Source organism: Phalangium opilio, unplaced genomic scaffold, assembly GCF_054372755.1.
Source record: "Phalangium opilio isolate 3A_F unplaced genomic scaffold, DU_Popi_V2 ptg000011l_1, whole genome shotgun sequence".
Classification (NCBI taxonomy): domain Eukaryota; kingdom Metazoa; phylum Arthropoda; class Arachnida; order Opiliones; family Phalangiidae; genus Phalangium; species Phalangium opilio.
Window position 1 is genome coordinate 9,311,085 of NW_028324147.1, and position 19,825 is coordinate 9,330,909.

General features: G+C 38.5%; 1 protein-coding gene across 2 annotated transcripts in view; it reads left to right on the forward strand.

Annotated features, from left to right (window-relative positions):
• Positions 1–6,913: 6,913 nt before the first annotated feature.
• Positions 6,914–19,825, forward strand: part of LOC149710278 (polyamine-transporting ATPase 13A3-like) — a 41,458-nt gene continuing 28,546 nt past the window's right edge. The window contains exons 1-2 of one of the 2 annotated variants that reach the window (XM_089860580.1): positions 6,914–7,788; positions 12,416–12,448. In XM_089860580.1, coding sequence (XP_089716706.1) covers positions 7,578–7,788; positions 12,416–12,448 — 244 coding nt within the window. In that variant the 5' untranslated portion in view covers positions 6,914–7,577. Of the gene's footprint in view, positions 7,789–12,415; positions 12,449–17,373; positions 17,782–19,825 lie in introns of those variants that run through there. The other variant, XM_089860581.1, reaches the window with a different exon arrangement.

Sequence of the window (19,825 nt, forward strand, 5' to 3'; positions counted from 1 at the left end):
ATTATTTCATAAAGAAGGGTTTTTTAGTTTTTGGTCGCCATTTAAAAAGATGGCAACAAATCGAACCCAAAAGACCATTCAGTCTGTCTATAAGGTTAAAGGAAACCCGTGTACTAAATATCTGTGAAATCGGTTGAAACGCGCGAGAAGAGAAGAGTTTTTACATTTCTGGGCGCCATTTTTTAAGATGGCGGCGGATTGGAAAAATCTTTCTTAGTACGCGTCTACTACTTATGAGTAACGTTCCTGCAAATTTTCATCCTTCTAGGGCAAGCGGTTTGGGCTGGGCGTTGATTATCAGTCAGTCTGTCTGTCAGTCAGTCAGGACTTTGATTTATATAGATATAGATAATAGACAAGTTGGGAAACCAAAATAAACCTCTCCTAGTCGAGACGAGAGATGTCTACCCAATTAAGAGGTTTTTCTTAAATAATTAAATAAATATAATTTAAATTAATTATTTTAATCGTCAGTAATTTACCGTAATCTTAGTTAGGTCGTTTTAAGAAACGTTCTTCCTCAAATCATTTTAAACATAACTATTGTTGACCTTTGACGTCTGATAGCAGTCTTCCTATGCAATAGATTTCAGCTCGTGGCACTTCGGGGTGTCTATACTCTTGTTGGTGTGAGGTGGCCAGTGGGGTACGTACACACAAAACACACACTTAATAATCTTTGGGCTAAAGTGTAGCAAATATCTGTATGATTATTATTACTATTTTTTTTAATATATAAATTAACTATTTTTACAACTTTCAAATTGAATAAAATAATACTTAATTAATAAAGCAAATGTTAAGGGTCTAGAATACTGTTTCGCAGACCCAACCTTGTGGAACTCCACCAAATCAGTTGTAAAACATTCCTCTAATATTATTCATATCAAGACAGCTTGATTTACAACTTTATGAAATATATATAACATTTTTTTTATTCTCAATTCGATAAACCCCAAGTTGAATAATCAGTATACTATCCCTTTAATAACTTCCACAAATTATACCTTTTTGAAAAGAGAAATTTAATGTTTTGGGGTCAATAAACTTTGAAAGAACAAGAGGTTAGGTTAAAAGATAACTGCCGTTGGTATCGTTTGTCATCAAAAAGAAGGTTAATTGAGGTTTTGGTTTTGACACTCGGATGGGGAAAGTTACTGTTACTCCCTGATCTAAAAACGACAATTATAAACAAATGCTTCTAATTTCTTTAATCCTACACTTGAAATATTCATCTCAAACCAATATATAAAACAAATTGGGGCCAGAATATTAACGAATGCGAATAATTTGCAAATCAATGCAATATCTATGTCGAAAACACGCGGGTAACTTTATTCAAATCCGGAATTTAAAATCAAATTCGCGACCTTGAAATTGATAGGCCTAACATATTTTTGCTTAACAAGAGAACTATCGCATTAATTATGTATTTTTTTTAAAAAAAATTCTTTTTTTTTCAAATTAGATTAAAGCATAAGTTCATAAGATATGTTCCATAAGTTTGTCATTGGTTACTGAGAGGTTGTCATGAAGTGACGTAGGTCATAGATTCGAGTTAAAGCGAAGCCTGGTGAGGTGCTGTCAAAGGCTTAGTAATGCAGACTCAATAGGAAGATGAATGTCTCTAACATTACGAAGTATAGGTAGTGTCATACTTATGGAACATATTTATAAACTTATGATTAAAGTTATAAGCTATACTTATTTATATGGTATTCTAACCTTACTCTGAGCGAGTTCGCTAATTCTAAAATCACAATTTGGACTAACTAAAGTTACATATATATTCGAGGGGCGTTTAAAATGAAAACATCGGTGTTTCGTTAAAACGGCGTCATTAACAAAGTAGGGCTGGTTTCTTTCAAATATGGAACACCGCAGTTTTAAGCCAGTTTATCCAAAAATATAAAAAGAGGAGTTTCCCAGCTTTACAAAAATGATATTTCGGGGCCAGTACATTCGTATAAATACAGGCAAGCAGCATTCGAACAACTCATTAGTTTCCCAAAGTTCAGACTTGAATCCCACCAAGCTCTAAGGGATTATCATTTTAAACTTAAACTCAAAGATTAAGTCATGGTAAGATAATAACTTGTAGAGGTTAACGGTAATAGTTAGTATAGGGCGCTGTCGGTTAGCTGTGGCATAGGGGCTAGCCACCACCCCTCTATGCATTGTAAAGGCGTTAGATAAGTGGCAATAAGTCGCAAGATGACTTGGTCCAATTAGCTAGCTGAACTTAACTTAAAAAATCAGAATATTTTCTAGTATTTTGGGGAAAAATTAAAATATGAAAATTAACCCTTTTTTGTAGAGGAATCAAATAAAGCTTGCCTTATTGGCTTCACTTTGCCTGACCGTCTACGGACATCATTATGGCCAACCTCGATTGAGCGGTCACAGCCAAGCCGGGTACTATTCATCTGACTTGGGTGCCGGTGCAGTAACCGACCAATCAAATGCATCCCCTCACGATCCGCAGCCCGAACAGCCAGCCGGTCATCTCCCGAACTCACCGTCTCAACCTCAGCAACAACCACAACCACAAAAACCTCTGATTCACCAAACGCAAACCAGTCAACCTCCCAAAATGCAATCGGGTTTTCAACCATCTGGGGCGTCATTCCAACGCGGAACTGAAAAGTTTACCGATAACGTGCGTCAAGGTTTGGTACAAGGATTGGAAGAGTTCTTAGGTGTCCATGGAGGTCCGGTAGTCTCGCCTAATACCAATACCAAGCCCTCATCAGTGACTTACGCCAATCCATCGGCGCTAAGTTACCACGCTCCCGGACCCTTCATTTATGGAAATTCTCCAAGCTACGCATCTCAAACAAGACCGGCTTATACTTACGGTAGACAACAATCTGTTCAAACTACCTACGGACAAGTTCAACCTCAAGTAGTATCGAGGGGAACACCGACTAGCAACTACCAAGGACAAAGAATACTTAACCAACAAGAGCCACAACAAGTCCGAGTATCCCAACAGTCACCAACCCACACGTCCTGGTTCAGACAAGACCACGGATCAGTTACTGGAACTAGTTCATTGGGAAGGTACGCTCCCACAGAATATCAAACTCAACCTCAAATTGCCAGCGGTTCCTCACCAGTTACGACCTACGATGATGGCTCCAGACAGTACCAGGCTTATTCCTACCAGTAAATATAACTAAAGACCTGTTGTGAAGATATATTTTTAACTCGCTTGTTTGAAATTCACATGATAGGTGAGTAATACGGCGTAAGACACGTAAGAGGCAAAAAATAATTGTGCCAAATATTGTCTCTGTGATTATGTAACCGATAAATTTAGGCAGAAACTTTACAATGGTTTTATGGTTTATTTTGTTGTAAAAATAAATTAAATAATGATTCTGTATTTGAAAATTGTTCGTTTTATTTTATTTAAAGGGAGTGTTAAGATTCATATTTTTAAGTAGATAATTTCATTACCCCTAGTTTAAACTATGTTACTCTTATATGGTTCAATTGTAAGAATTGTGTTTAGACTATATCTATTTTGGAATAATAATTAAATTAAATTCAAATAAAAATATAAATTTGAAAATCAAACAATCTTCTAAAAATATTGAAATTCAACCAAGTTTTACATATTAGCAGGGATAGATTTAATTTTATAAGTAGGAATGGAGAACGGTTAGTATTTACTTCAGTCTTACTCTTAGCCCAGTATAGAGCCCCTCCCTCCAACACGTAACGAAAAGTTTAAATTATCTTATTGGCTCACTTAAACCACTTTTTTTATGACGTTGCTGACGGGGACGGCGAAAAATACGTAATTCCTTTTTACTTCTGTTGACCCGCCTCTTCTTTCATACCCCCCGTCCCGGGGAAGGGGATCCGGGACTTTGAAACGTGCCCACATTACTCTGTTCCCCATTCCTACTTCTAAAATTAAATCTATCCCTGATATTAGCAAAGCTAGAACTACATGCTTAGAACTGCAGTTAAATATTTAATGCATTTTTATTTAATTGCTACGAAAAAAGGAATAATAACTGTTTTTAGCCACATCGTATATACGATGGGCTATTAGTTTGACCTGGTGTGTAGAAGAAGAAGAAGATGATGATGATGATGATGTTTCGTTCGCTATTTTTAAATAGTACTTCGAAAAATCACTTCTAGGTGGCGCTGGCTCCATATTTTTCATGTGAACGATTTTTAAATTTATAATATTTATTTTCTTCTCCACCGCCACCGGGAATCGAACCCGGGACCTATGGCATGCCAGCCTGATACTAAACTGCCTTCTCTACAGTCGCTTGTTCAAAGATGGTTGCAGAGATAGGAGAGACAACGAAAGTATCTACGAGCTGTGCTGAGTGAGTTCTAAGATAGAGAGAGAGGGAGAGAGGAATGGGATGGATGTAGAACCCGTCCAAGCGGGCGAGAATTCTAGAAGCGCGCTTTGGAAATTTTTTGGTTTCTTCTTAGCTACAAGGTATCGAAGGGACTAATAGTTTTACCTGAGTAGTAGTAGTAGTGGTATTAGTAGTAGTATTAGTAATTTAGTAACGGGCGTTCTCGATATTTGATTCTCTTTGGCAAGCAGCCATTGAAAAATTATTCCCTCTGACCGGTATATTAGGGGATATTTCACTAGAAGTATATTTATTGTAGTAGGGATAGCGAGAGTACCTTAACGATGTGGCTTAATTATGGGCTAGACCATCTTGTTAAGATATGTTTTGATTCATTGTATGCAAGTTGTAACGTTATTATAAAACACCCAACAAGGCTGTTCTATAATAAAATCACGTCCAAGAGACATTAGGTTATTCTTTGTATTTACATTAAATATATTTTCCAACTATCTTTTAATACTTTGTGGCGGTAAAATTTACTTATTTCGTACAACCGAACCGTTTGCCACGCATATTAATCAGTTGGAACGTTTCCTAAATTAGACTATAAGTGTGGCCAGGTGTGGCATGAGATAGTTTTGGATTTTGGCCGAAAACCGTGTACAGAACTTGTATCTTGACAGGCGAAAAATCTTTCGGGTATGTCGCCAGAAAAATCTAACGTACTTATCGAGTTTAATATTCAAATTATGGATACAGCTCTCCAGCCTTCGGTAGGGCAATCGCCTCGGGCACATCGAAACGTACGAAAAATCCTAGGAGGGTAGTGGGAGAAGGGGAAATAATTTTGGTGTGCCAAGAAGTGCGTTAGAAGAAAAAATTGACTCGTGCTGTTGGCAGTTGATTTTGAACCACGATTCAAATTAAAAACACGCGTTCTCATTGGCTATTACAGTTTCTACCTATGACGTAGGCTTGTCACACTAAATCTACAATTCCCCATTTCCCCCCATGCCATTAGCCAGCCCTAGATGGCGCCCCGTTTAAGGGACAAACTGTAGTGAAGTTTTCGGGGGAGAGTTCTATCCATACGTAGTCGTATTTAATCCAAGGCTAGACCTAAGACCATTAACAATTAATAATGTTAATGGTCTTAGGCTAGACCTTGACGAGCACTTTTTCGGTCGATATGGAAACAAAAAAATATAATTGTCAACGACAGATGGCGCCTACCGTCTATCAAGCTTAATCCGTATCTTTAGCTCCATCTATGAAAACTTGTTTTAATTATTTTCTGCCCTCTTATAGAGGATTACTGTAAAGTTGATTTTAACCGCGTCATGTATTTATCGGTCTATTTGCTATATAAGAGCCAAATTACTTGATTTTATGTAAAATCGACTCCTTGGCTGCAACTTAACTTCGATAAGGCGAGTGTCTCGGCGACATAGTTTTGAGGAAGTGTGACACTTGTCCGTCACCACCGCATGAAAGTTCATGTACTTTCCTCATTAATCACACACTTCATCCCTGATTAATCATACCCTGGCAAAATTAACTGATGTAACATCTCGGCGTGCCTTGAAAATTATAAAAAATACAATTTCTTCTCTCTTTTTTTCTTTTTTATTCATTAGTATTTTTTGGAAACGTTTCTTTAAAAAACCAAAGAAATTTTCTTTAAAGTTGGCTGGCATTTTTCCATAACATCCACTATGCCGCACAGCGTCTAACGTCAAATTATCACGGAAATAAACGCCAATAAATTACTATTAACTTCGTCTCACTTTCGGAAAATATTTGTTTTAAAATGGAGAAAATTTCATCTTCGTAATCGTTGCGTCACTTATTCTCAGTAATATGTGACGTAGTTCTACGGAAAATGATCATTTCCCTACGAGAGTCATAAACCGTCTCACTTACAATTTCTATACTCTTATTCATAATCAGCCCTTTATCCCCAAATAAATTGTGGTGTATAGTGAGCTTGAAACGGAATGTATTGGCTTGTGGCCTTTTCAGCCCGAGATCTGCGCGCGTCTCTAACAAACTAGTATACGTAACCAGAATGCGTGAAAAGCCCACTTTCAATCAACTGTGTTGGCTTGTGGATTTTTAATGTGGAATTGCCTAGAGCTTACTGCTCGTATTTAAAACTAAAGCCTAAAGGTCCGTGCACTCGAGCTAAATAACTCGCGGATATTTTAAATCCGGAAGATCCTCGTCTCTTTTCAGCACGCACAAAGCTAGGTTACATAGAGACCTAGCTTTGCGCGTGCTGACCTCTGTTGTAACAGAGTATATACAGGATAAGCAGTCGTTCGAGATAGGGAGTTGCCTATCCTATAGCGTGAAAACAAATTCCTCACGCATATCCTTCATCCATGGTTTAACTGATCCATCTAAGTTGCGTAATATATATAAAATTTATCCTGGATACGTAGTCTACATAGTATATTTTTGGAGGCGCGAGAGGCGAACGGAGCGGGAGAGAACGACGCGGTTGCTATGACAACGTCTTCTCTCCAGTACAGGCTGCTGCAGCCTAGTACGACCCAAGGTAAGGCCACGCAACTTGGTTGGAGCGGAAGCGACTGTACCAATTTCATTTCCCAACGTGCGCGCTCGGTAAAGCTTCGCTGCTGTCGTTACGTTCTGTACCATGAAGTTCTGGCAATAAGTACTTAAAAAACCGGCTTAGCTTCTTAAATATCGTTAGACCAACTAATTCCCTCAATCTTAAAAGTTGAATTACGTTCTAATTCGTAGTCGAAACGATCTTTAAAGACGAAAATCATTCGTTTTCGCTAAGCCTAACCTAGTCTCGCTCGGGTAGCGGCTTCAGTCAGCCAGTGAAGGAGAAATAGGCCTTGCCTCTTTCCCTCAAGAGTTCACCCGGTGTTTTTTTGGCGGTTAAGCCTCGGTTTCTCTCGAGGTTCCCAGCCGCCCACATGTCTATCGTTTCTTCCGTTCGAGCCGCGGACTTTGACGAAATTATTTGGGAAAGGTGAAATTGGATCAGAATGTCTCGACTTCTCAGATGACACCTCCTCGGGCCTCGCTTAAAAGAAAACGGAACAGAGCGATCAATTGAAAATAATCGCCCTTTAACCGTTGAACAACTCGTAACCCGAGAACCGTCCTGAGAGTCGAAATTTCAAGGAATACTCGAAGATAAAATAATAATCAAGCCTACACGATCCCAAAGAGAGGAAGGAGTTTCAATTTATTGAAGAAAATATGTCTCAAAGTTTGGAACGAGTTTTTTCGCTTCTTGGTTTGAGATCAGGAGCTGAATCAGGCGCTCGGCGTTTGTCGCCTTGCAGGGAAAGTGCCGCCTCCAGTTCGCGTTCGAGTTCATTCGCCAAGACATCAAACGGCGCCGGTCAACTTTCTCCTCTCAGCCTTGAACCGGAAGTTTGCGCATTGTTACCGGAAACGCGTCGTACAGGTAAGATTTCATCTAGTTGTAGCGTATTATCTTACAATTATTCGTCACTTGATGAAACATATTTTAGCCATTGATTTCTTAAAAGAAGTTCACCGGTGGTTTTTAGCTAGGAGTATCCTCCTAGGTTTTAGAAAGGCATGTCGGGCGCCTTGATGTTTATTTTTAGCCACATCGTAGTATACGATGAAGCTCTTAGTTTGACCCGAGCCGTAGTAGTAGTAGTAGCAGTGGCCGGGGTTGTCGCTTTCGTTATCGTTAGATTTTAGCTTAAAAGGAACTCGATAGTACCTCAACCCACCAATAGGGGTAGCTGAGCTCAGTTAGAGATTGTATTTTAATTAAAAAAATATCACATCGCACCCGGGGATTAAACCTGGCGTAGCAGTAAAACACGCTACCACTGAACCATAAAGACTCGAAAGAACTTTCGAGTTTTCATCGTTTAGTTTATCTCTAAAGTGGCGGGGATGGAGAGGGTACCTCTATCTGTGGGGTCGGATACTTTTGAATTTTTATCTGTGGGGTCGGACACTTCTGATTTTTTTTTAGGTTCTTTGATTTCTTTTTCTTTTTATTTTTGTGCTAAATAAATAGATAACGATGTGGCTACTATTAAGGCCCAGCCCTTGGGCCATCTTGTTTAACTTAGTAAATAGAGAAAGGGAAAGTGTGTTTTTACCAATGCTCGCTTCGCGTTCGTTTTTCTGGCACTGAACCAGATTTAAGATATTTTTTTTAAGATGTATTGATAGGGAAGACGAACGAAGCTCAAAAATTATACGCCGTACAATTTTGGGTTTTCTTACTTTTAAGTTTCTTTTTTTTTCTTCTTGAAAAATTCAATGCCTCAAAAATTGGGCTTGGTTAACCTCGAGATTTACATTGAAATCCAGTTTGTTCAATTTTTTATTTAAGTTGTTGGAAGGCAGTAAAACTATTTTAATTATATATTATTTTTGTAAAACTTTCCCTTTTAATTTTTATCCGAATAGTAGTAGTAGTAGTAGTAGTAGTAGTAGTAGTAGTAGTAGTTGTAGTAGTAGTAGTAGTAGTAGTAGTAGTAGTATAAGAACGTAGTTGAAGTATTAGCAAAGACAAATAGAGATAAGATAACAGAAATAAGGAAGTAAATAAAGCATTTTTTTTTCTTTGCGCCTTTAAGTCGGCTTTACCCTTAAAGGGAGGGTGAAGTAGAAAATCAAGTGATTTTTTATCTTTTCTTCTACTAATTATACGACCAGTCTGCATAGTGAAACATTCAGGAAATACTTCCGAATGAGTTTAAAATTCGAATTAGGTTCACATTTTATTAATAATTTGTAATAAGGACCTCCGACCAATCGCGTAACGCCCTCCCTTTTTATTAACAAAATTCTCGTGGATCGATCCGTGTCGAAAGAAATTTATCACGAGATTTGATAAACTTTGCGCGCGGCGTGACAATCGTGGCGCGAGACATGGAGCATGCCACGAGAATCGATAAAAAAATCACTTGATTTTCTACCTCACCCTCTCTTTAAGTTGGCTTTACCCTTAAAGGGATAGTAACATACACACCTTGAAAATCTAGAGATCCTGGAATTGTCAGGGAAATAAATTATTTACGAAAAATTCATGGAAAACTATAGGAACTTTTTTATTTTTAGTAATATTCAAAGATATCAGAGAAACATCTGGGGCTTGAGTATTAAGTAATTTGCGCAGAATGGGTTGCGCCAATTAAAAATAACCAATTTCGTAGTTATTACTCCAAAAATCCTCTAGGTTGCCTTGGACCTTTAAATATCAGGGAAATTTATGGAGTAAAACCTGGAAATGTCAGGGAAATTAGTTTCCGAAAAGTTGTATGAACCATGTAGTAGCACCTAAACGCTATCACTATAAAAACACTTCAATGCGTTTTATCTTGCAAAATATAGCAATAACGTATTTACGGTAATATAAGAACATTGAAACAATGTAATAATGGCGCCCTACGCTTCATTCAGTAACCGTTGCCTACGTTAATCAAACTCGAAATGCCATCTCGCGGTAAAATAGGGAGAAAATATGAAGTAGAGTTTATTATCACTAATCAGGCACTGGTTTAATGTATTCGATTAAAAAAAACAAGTTGGCTAAGGGGCTGGGCTATAATAGTAGCCACATCGTTATCTATTTAATTAGCACATATAAAAAGAAACTAAATATAAAGACCCCGAAGATACAAATTCAGAAGTATTCCAACCCCACAGATTAAAATTCAAAAGTATCCGACCCCTCAGATAAAGAGGTTCCCCCCATCCCCGACACTTTGAAGATAAATTAAAAGATGAAAATTCGGCAAATCTATCGACCCTATGGCTCTGTGGTAGTGTGTCTTACAGCTGCGCAAGCGACCAGGGTGCGATCTGGTAAAATTTTAATTTAAATAGAATCTCTAACCGAGCTCAGTTACCCCTATGGGTGGGTTGAGGTACTATCAAGTTCCTTTTAAGCTAAAATCAAACGATAACGAAAGCCGAAACTCCGGCCACTACTACTACGGCTCGGGGCAAACTAAGAGCCTCATCCGTATACTACGATGTGGCTAAAAAGTCTGTTTAAATAGTAGACGACATTTTACTATAGTGTCTACCGAACGTTTTGGTCGATTTATGAACTCAGACGTCACATCCTGGTTACAGTCACGTTTTCGTGAATGTCGCCCTCTAACAATCTGATATTCTTAGCGAAAACCAAAAAGTCACTGTCCGTCAAGCACGTTTCAACTTAATTTCTCGATTTTATAAGCTTCAAAAACGTTTCATAAAGCTTAGTTAAGCGGCACGCTTTTTAGGTTTCAACATTGTCACACGAAAACCTGAGTCTAATCGCGCGTGAGATTCAGATTTCAAAAATGTGCGAAAGAACAAACAAACCATTTCAATCGGAAGGAGGATCAAATTCATCCTCGCTAATATTAGTGGCGAATAAACAGCGACATTAGAGAGTTTCAACTGACACTACACTAAGTTCATCTGTGATTCGATCTGTTTTATTTTAAATGGGCTGTTTAAGTTGGTTACACGTACGCGCAAGTAGGAGATGCTTAAATTTTCCACAATTTTTTTAGCGATGATGGAGTATAAAGTTTGGTAAATTATTGTGGACTTCGCTCCCATTGTGAACTTTAGAATGTAGTCTTTTTCTTCAATAACAAAAGGGAGCCAATTTAAAAAATTTAAAATGTGACGTCACGAATGGAACAATCCCTTCCTCCCCCTTGACACTGACCGTCACAAAAGAGTTTGACGTAGTTTATGTACGGTCACAGGTAGGTTTGTAATTTATTGGGAAAATAAATTGCAAATCGGAAAAATAGAAAACCGTGGAATTGGCTTTGAATGATAGAATTTCATTTATTCTTTTTTTTTAATTGATATAAAATGTTTTTAGAGCTTTACACTATATGTAGAATAATATCAGGGATAGATTTAATTTTAGAAGTAAAAATGGAGAACAGAGTAATGTGGGCGCGCGTCAAAGTCCCGGACCCCCTTCCACGGGACGGGGGGGGGGATTTGAAAGAAGAGGCGGGTCATAGCGACAAAGGTAAAAAGGAATTAGGTATTTTTCGCCGTCCCCGTCAGCAACGTCATCGAAACGAAGTTTAAGTGAACCAATAAGATAATTTAAACTTTTTATTAGGTGTTGGAGGGAGGGGCTCTATACTGGGCTATGAGTCGGACTGAAGTAAATACTAACCGTACTTCTAAAATTAAATCTATCACTGATAATATTTTAATTTAATTGATTGAATCTAATTAACTATCGATGAAATTTCAACTTCTACTGTAAGCCTAAAGTAAAAGTAAATCTGTTTCTCAGTCCCTTCAAAGCTAACGCCGTTTTTTAGAAGTTGGCTGGGTCTAGGTTTAATGTGATTTTATATGGGCCTGACCCTGAAAGAATTAACCAGAGTGATGGAGTTCACAAAATACAAAAAAATTGCGAATAAAAATCATATTCGGTTAATTATACTGTATATACGGACAATTTTAGGTAAAAATGCCTCGGTAATATTTCCGAACAAGTATGGATTTAATTTCAGAAGTAGGAATGGACAACGGTTAGTATTTACTTCAGCCCGACTCATAGCCCAGTATAGAGCCCCTCATTCCAACACGTAACGAAAATTTTAAATTATCTCATTGGCTCACTTAAACTACGGTTTGATTTCGTTTGCTGACGGGGACGGCGAAAAATACGTAATTCCTTTTTACCTCTGCCGCTATGACCCGCCTCTTCTTTCATACCCCTCATTACTCTGTTCTCCATTCCTACTTCTAAAATTAAATCTATTCTTAGTGATACCGTAGGGAGATAAACTATATGGGAACCACTTGAGCCCTGTAAAATTAGAATTAAGGATCAGCCCATGGGCCATCTTGTTACATAACTTCAATATTTATTTTCCTCTAAAAAGCCTAGAAACACAGGGGGTTTGGTTTGAGGTTCTGCTATCCTTTTGAAACGGAATAAATATTTTTTTCTAATACTTTAAATTTTGTATCAATTTCTGTTCAGTCTTTAAAACATTATCGTATCATTTCGAAGTGACCTCGATTGATTTCTATTGACTTAATTTGAATATTTTCAATTTCAGAGGCAACTCGTGCTGGGAGAAAAGCGCATAGTGGTGAGTAAACACAATTTTGATTAGTAGTCTCTTTAAAGCTATAAAAGATTGGAATTGAAAGCGATCCTCTTATTAGTTTGCCCCACTTCCTATCAACACAAATTAGAAATGAATATCCATACTGTCATAAGGTTACGACTAGGGGTCCCTGAAAGTTTCCTTAACGATATTTGAAAAGCATGCTGGTGGGACAGGTTTTTAAGAGTGGGGAATTTCTAAAGGGTCTGCGCGATAAAATGTTTGTGAGATTCGTTGCATCAGAAGTAAGATAAGGGACTAGAAGTAAAGTGCTCTAGCATTGGTAATAGATCCTGGCACTAATGAACAAATTTGAGGATTTTATGCCGCTTTCATCGCGCCTACACTAGAGAGAAAGAAAATTGGTCGAGTTCCAAAAACATTTCCTACCCCCTTCCCCTCAACCTAAAGCGGCGAAACACGGACGCGGGTGCTTGAATCTAGTTCGACCGTCTACCGCCGCGAGCGTCTCACGTTTTGGAGGGGAAATTCAGAAACCGCCACTAGAGGGCCAACCGTTGGTGTGTTATCAAGAATATTCACTTTCGCCGAGTGAAGAATTTGTTTACCTCGGTACATCTAGTCCCTTATCTTTCTTCAGGTTGCATAAATTTTACACTGAGACCTAGTAGTAGTGAAGTGATATAGGTAAATCGTTATAGATACTATAAAAGCGAGGCGTGGTGATTCACTTTCAAAGGCTTGCTTTCGTCTAAAATCACAAAATAGGAAAACTGCGTGTAGTCGATTATGGCGTCCTTCTGGAATAGCTATAGCTCGATCGCAGTAAGATTGTGACAAAGCTAGACTTACAGAAAGGGTATTATAAACCTATGGTTAAAATATTAATCTGAAACGGTCCAAACTCCGAATGCCCTCTTTCCAAATATTGGAAATCTATTTTCAAATATTCGTATGGTATCATTCTGCTATTGCTTTCAAAGTAATCGGAATATCTCAATACTAGTAAAAAGTATTTTTATGCGTAGTTGTCCCTAAAGAGACCCGTGCGCCGTTGCTGCGATTAAGGCTAAGCAGAATTGCAGTTTTTAGCTAGGTGTGGTTATAAAATAACCAGACTAGCTTTTGCTGTACTGATATATGTGTCCTTGTCTGTCTGTGTCTGTGAACGTTGGGTACACTATAAAGCATTTGACACGGTCCCGCACTCGTTGTTACTTCGAAAACTAGAATTTCATGGTGTGCCCTTCACGATTGTGACCTGGATTGCGGCCTTTCTCCTCCACAGATTTCAGCGCGTAGCACTTCGGGGTGTTTACTCCTCGTGGTGTGAAGTGGCCAGTGGTGTCCCTCAGGGTTCGGTACTGGGGCCCACGCTCTTTATTGTTTACGTCAACGACCTGCCGCGTGCTATCCGACACTCGTTTGTGAGCCTCTTTGCGGAAGATTCACACGCCCGCTGACTTTCGCGCGCTGCAGCGGGATGTGGATGCTCTCGCGGTGTGGGCCAGCCCGAACGGCATGAGCTTCAACCCCGCCAAATCCGTGGTCCTGCCAAGGAAGATGGAGATGGGGAAGTTTCGTGTAACACTATAACTCCGGTCGCCCAAAAATCCCGTTTTCGGCGTGGATGTGTATGTGCGCACGCGCCGCACTTTTCTCGCGCATCGTTCTGAGGATAGGCGGCACTACCGGTTTCCTGCGCAGTTCAAACTAACGCCGAATATAAGTCATGTGACCTGATACATTTCGTGAAGAGATTCCTATACTGACCAAACTTCCCTATCTCCATCTTCCTTGGTCCTGCATTGCGGAAAAATAACCCTCGCTTTCAGTACCGTTTGGCCGGTAGGCCTATTGAGGGTCAGTCTGTTGTGCGGGGGTTATGTTGGTGGGAGGTATTTTGGGGTATACCCATAGTAGAGTGGCGGCGTCCCGTGGCTTCCGTGCTCTTTACATTTTAAAGTGCTCCTTTTCGCATTTTAGCGTCAAGTCATTTCGCATCCCCTATAAAACATACATCCGCCCTCATCTTGACTACTGTTCAAGTATATGGTCTCCCCACCTCGTCAGAGACATTAAGAATATTGAACGGGTCCAGCGCAGGGCCACAAAACTTGTTTCTGGCCTACGGACTTTGCCCAATCCGGAGCGCCTCAGAAGGCGGGGCCTTATGTCCCTAACTGATAAGTGGCTGCGCCAAGATTTGGTGGAAACCTTCAAATTGGTCCATGGCCACTACGACGTGGATGCCACCCCATTCTTTACCGTTCGCTGGACTGGGAGGAGAGCGCCCACTCTTTCAAAGTTCCGCTGTACGTCCCTGTACAGCCTTTGGTTTTCTTCTTACACGTCAATAATTATTATTATTATTATTTATTTTAATCTTATGTGGTCGGTTTTTACTTTTTTTTCTTTTCAATTTCCGAGTGAACTTCTTTGATTAACAGTTTGAGTATGAAAAAAAAAATTGAAGCGACATCTGGAGTTTCGCTCTTTCCGTAAGTTCACGAGAGATGTCGATTAAAAAGCATATGATACAATTGCATCACTTAACCGCAAAAATTCCCTTGTAACTGTTAGTCTACATATCTTTTCCCTGTTAAAGGCCATTCGAAAGTTGAAGTTCCGAGAAGCCTGCAGCTCTTTTTCAATTTTCATCACTCCTCGTAATCGATTAGCCTTGAGGGAAAAAAGGAAATACCTTTTCTGTCTTCTTTTGTTAAGCTTCGGGAATGCTACGTCACCTTTTTTCACCATCTCTTGTAATCGGTATTTTCCAATCGGCATAATCAGCTCATTTTCCATGAACTGAAATACTTACTTTGCCGACCGCTTTGCGATTTGGCGATTTGTAAGGCTTCCCCTTAAACGTCCTACTTCACCATTATAACTAGTTTTTGAACCACACTCGTGGAGCTATCCCTTTAAAGTGTCCCTGTAAGGGTGTCGGCGGGAGGTTGAATTTTATTTTTTTTTTTTTTTTTTAAGTCACCCCCCCCCCCTTCCAATCATTGATGTCAAATCTCTCTTGTGATTGGTTTTTAGCCTTCCCGCTTCGGCGTTTCCCCAGTCCTCGCCTCGAGAGTTCGAGACCCCCGCTGCGTTTGCTAGAAGGAAATACTTTAGTTTCGCTTGCCCCCGGGGGGATTGGGACGTCAATAACGACTTTTTCAACAAAAAAAATCCAGCGGTCCACCGACAACTTTACAGACCCTTTAAAGTTAACGTTTTGTACTGTGGGTTTATGTTGATAGGTGGCGACTGCGTCTCGCGCAATAACTGGGGCATTTTATCTGAATGCGACTATGCGATGCATCCTCCAAGTTGAGCACTCCGAACACTTTTCTCGAAGCAGCTTAGGCATTTAGAATCCACCTGTATCTTCGTTGTGGTTTGTAAAGGTGGTAGTCTAGAGTTTCCCTTACCAGTTACCAGAAGTACTTACTGGACCTGCTCCTGCCCCCAAGTTACAAGTTTATACCTAATGTAGTTTACGAAATATCTCTAGTCAGATATTGAAACTTTAGATAGTATTTAATTTATAATGAAAGATAAAAATTCCAAAAAATTCTGAAATTTTTAAGTTTTGTCTTTAGAAACTAGATGGCGATGTCGTTATAGAAATAATACCACAAACTAAAAGAAGGGAGATATTAATAAAAACATTAACATGTAAAATTCGCCAGCTTCGGTTTGCAACTGCTACACCGTAGAAAGTTCTGAGATCCAATGTTTAGCCAAGTTTCTTACAGCAAAAATTAAATAATTATAATATTACCTATGAACGTACGTGCGATGGGCATCTGACGATATGATTTATGGTTTTATGTACAAAAAAATGTATATAATTTGACTATACATGGGATTTCGAAGTTTGGCATATTTTTACCCGTTAATATTTCTGTTAGGAGTTTACTTTGATATATAGGTTATTAACTCTCTCTCTCTCTTTGTTCGGGTACGGTTTTCCCTAAACACATGTTAGTAAATACGTAGAGGCACAAGGCAATAATACCGTGTGCTTGAGTCGAGGGGTCGGTCACTCCAAAAACTCCCATACGCTCGCGAGAAATCTAAAATCATTGTATTTTTTTTTCTTTTGAGCAATCAAGAACCACTCAAAAATCTCAAGATAAATGAAAGACCTTGATATAGAGCCAAAAATCCGCTATAAATACAAAAAAATCTTTAAAAAAAAAAACAATTGATAAATATCTAAAAATATAGAAAATATTTTTTAAATTTCAAGAATTGAATATCCATTCTTTTTTATTTATTTTTTAAATTTGCTTATGATTTTTTATATATAATGATAATTTCCACAGATAGTAGCAGTAATTGAGAACAGTTAGTATTTAGTTCAGTCCTACTAATAGCCCACTATAGAGCCCCTCCCTCCAACACGTAACGGAAATTTTAAATTGACCGCCTCTTTCAACCCCCCCCCGTTCCAGGAAAGGGGGTCCGGGGCTTTGATGCGCGGGTCGCACGCCCAGATTACTCTGCTCTACATTCCTGCTTCTAAAATTACATCTATCCCCGGCCTAACAAAATCCTATATTTTCCAATAATTTAAATAATTAAAAATTAAATGTAAGGAAATTTATTGAACTTTTTATACGATTTTAGGATGTAACAAACACTCTAGAAAGTCCAAAAATTATCTTTAAAAACTAAGTCGGTTTTGTTTTGAGTGACCAACTCCTCGCGTAGAATTAACTAACTCATCATCGATTCTAGTATTATTTTTCCATATAGAATGTAGTAGGTGTCGTGGGCGCAGATTTTAGAAAATGTAAAACCTTTTTGCCTGTAGCTCTTACGTCACAAATGATTATAATCTATATGATTGAAAAATAATATTTTAAATAAAGATTTTAAGCAATCGCGAGGTCCGCATTTCACTTTTATTTATTTTTTTGCTTAATTTCCCGAATTTCTTTCTTATAAAAAAAATGAAAATAATTTCACGGTAAAGAGATTTGAGTCTGTTTAGTTCAATGTGTACTACGTTCTGGTTTGTTGTCTGGCACTCCCGCTTCTCGCGTTAAACGTTTTTTTACCTTTGTCCCTCCCCCCTCTCCTGTCCGCGAGCATAAAAAGAGCTAAGCTCTTATCAGGCTGAACTTAAAAAGAATGCTTGTAAATTTTAACTTGTTTGCGAAAGTATTTTGCCGCGCGTCATTGCGCGCATTTTAACGAGTGTTTTCGGGGAGAACGGACGTCTCAGGTTTTGGTTCGTGAAAATTAATTTTGGTAATGTAGGAAAGAATCTAGGCTATTTATGTTATATTGAACTTGGAATATTTTAACTCGAGTCATGACTGTCAAAAGCCTCGAAGACAATAATGGTAATTGAATTTTTATTTATTTCTTTGTTTTTCTTTGTAATTATTTTTGGTAGTCAACGTTGGTGACTCGCCGTTTAAAGGTCGACTTCCAGCGAAAAGGGTTCTAGCGAACCCATCGAGACTATGGAGCGACACTTGATGATTTCCGAATCCCCGCTGGGGCAAAAGTTGGATTGGTTCTATTCAACTGAAAACCGTGCAATGTGGTTCTAGAACCAATAGAAATCCTTTTAAAAAAATTTCTCCCGAACTTTTTGCATTCCTCTGAAGTTAATTCTCTATTGTGTATCTTCAGATCGCTAGAACCACATTGCACGGCTTTCAGTTAGCTAGAACCTTCCCAACTTTTGCCCCAGCTGGGATTCGAAAATTGGCACGATCGCTCAGTCCATTGTTAGTCTCGATGCTCGGTTTTCAGTTCGCTAAAACCCTTTTCGCTGGAAGTCGGCCTTTATATGGTCTCAAATGTCGATTGACGGCGTAAAAATCATGGACGATGAATTATAGAGGACCAGAAAATATTGGCTAGCCTTTAAAAGTACAAAACGTTCTACCTCGAGCAACAATCAGCTCGAGTAAAGGTAGACACGGGGTTTGGGGGAAAAAACGATCATTGTCCAAGGTCGTTGATACCACGTTATGTTTGGACCTTTTCATGCCCTCTTCAACCCTTAGCATCTTATACACGCCCACCACTCTGTTTGTTTCTTTGTATGTCATTTCCGAAATAGTCTATTATGATACATATTTGGAGACCTTGTACGAGGATATCGCCCGATCGCAAAGAAGGGGTTTAAAAAACGTGTGCTTTGCCGGTCCTCCGTAATTTACCGTCCGTCCTTAGTAAAATATACCCTTTTCAAAAGTTGGGTATTTAACAAACTTGTTGTCTTGCGATTGAACATCCCAACCCAAAGATGTTAGATATGGTTTCCAAAAAATAAATAAGTACATAAATAAATAAATAAAAAAGGAAAAATAAAATAACCTCATACAATTGTACTAAAAATGATAACATAAAGAAAATGATAAAACAAGACGACCCAAGGGTTGGGCTCGTAATAGTAGCCACATCGTGCCGTACTTAACAGGCGTACAGAAAATTTGAGTGGATAGCCTCTCGAGACCCTGCCTTTAACTGTTTTAAAATGATTAATTTCTTTTACTTCTGGCATTATTATAATAGTGTGACACTAACGGGAAACGTGAGTGATTACCCCACGATGCGCGGTGGTAAATGTAAATACGCATTAAATGAAGTACAGAAAATCAGAGTCAATAGCCCTTCGATGCCCTAACAAAAATTATAACCCTTAATCCTTGCTTCAATAAATTTACAAGCTAGTACCTTCTTTTAAAATTCTTCTCGATTTGTGGAGAAATACACGTGACTTCTAATAATAAAGACCACTTGATGATCATTCTAAATATAAGGTCGGTATATACTTGCTTTTGCTTTTTAAAAATTTCCCTCGATTTCTTTGAATTTGGAAATATTGGAGCAGGATTTAAAGCGTGAAATCCTTATTGTCGACGGGTGACAGGAATTTTAAAGGGAGTATTAAACCTTCCATTTATATTAAGATAATGCCATAATTCTCTCTCTCTCGTTTTAAATATGTCTAGAAAACGTAAAACACAATTCAAAATGCTTAACCTTGTTAGTACAATTAGATGCAATGCTCAAACTTAATATTATAATCCCCTTCATTTTAAAATGTACAACGAAAAATAAAAACCTGCCCACAATTCTCTCCCATTTACTCTCCCTTCAATGACGAAGAAAAACTTTCATACTGCCACTCTTACAACAGGGCAGGTCAAACTAAGAGCCTCATCGTAGGTGTACATCGTACGATGTGACTAAAACGTTCCGCTTTTTAAACTTTTTGCTATAACTAAAAAGCACTATTTTTGAGACTTTGGTGAACTAGTAACATCCAAGTACCGGATATTTCGTCTTAACCCTCTATCAAGTAAAAAAAAGAAAAAACTCTGCGACCCCTCATCCCGTTTGAAAAGGGTTCTATTGCTTTACGTGACT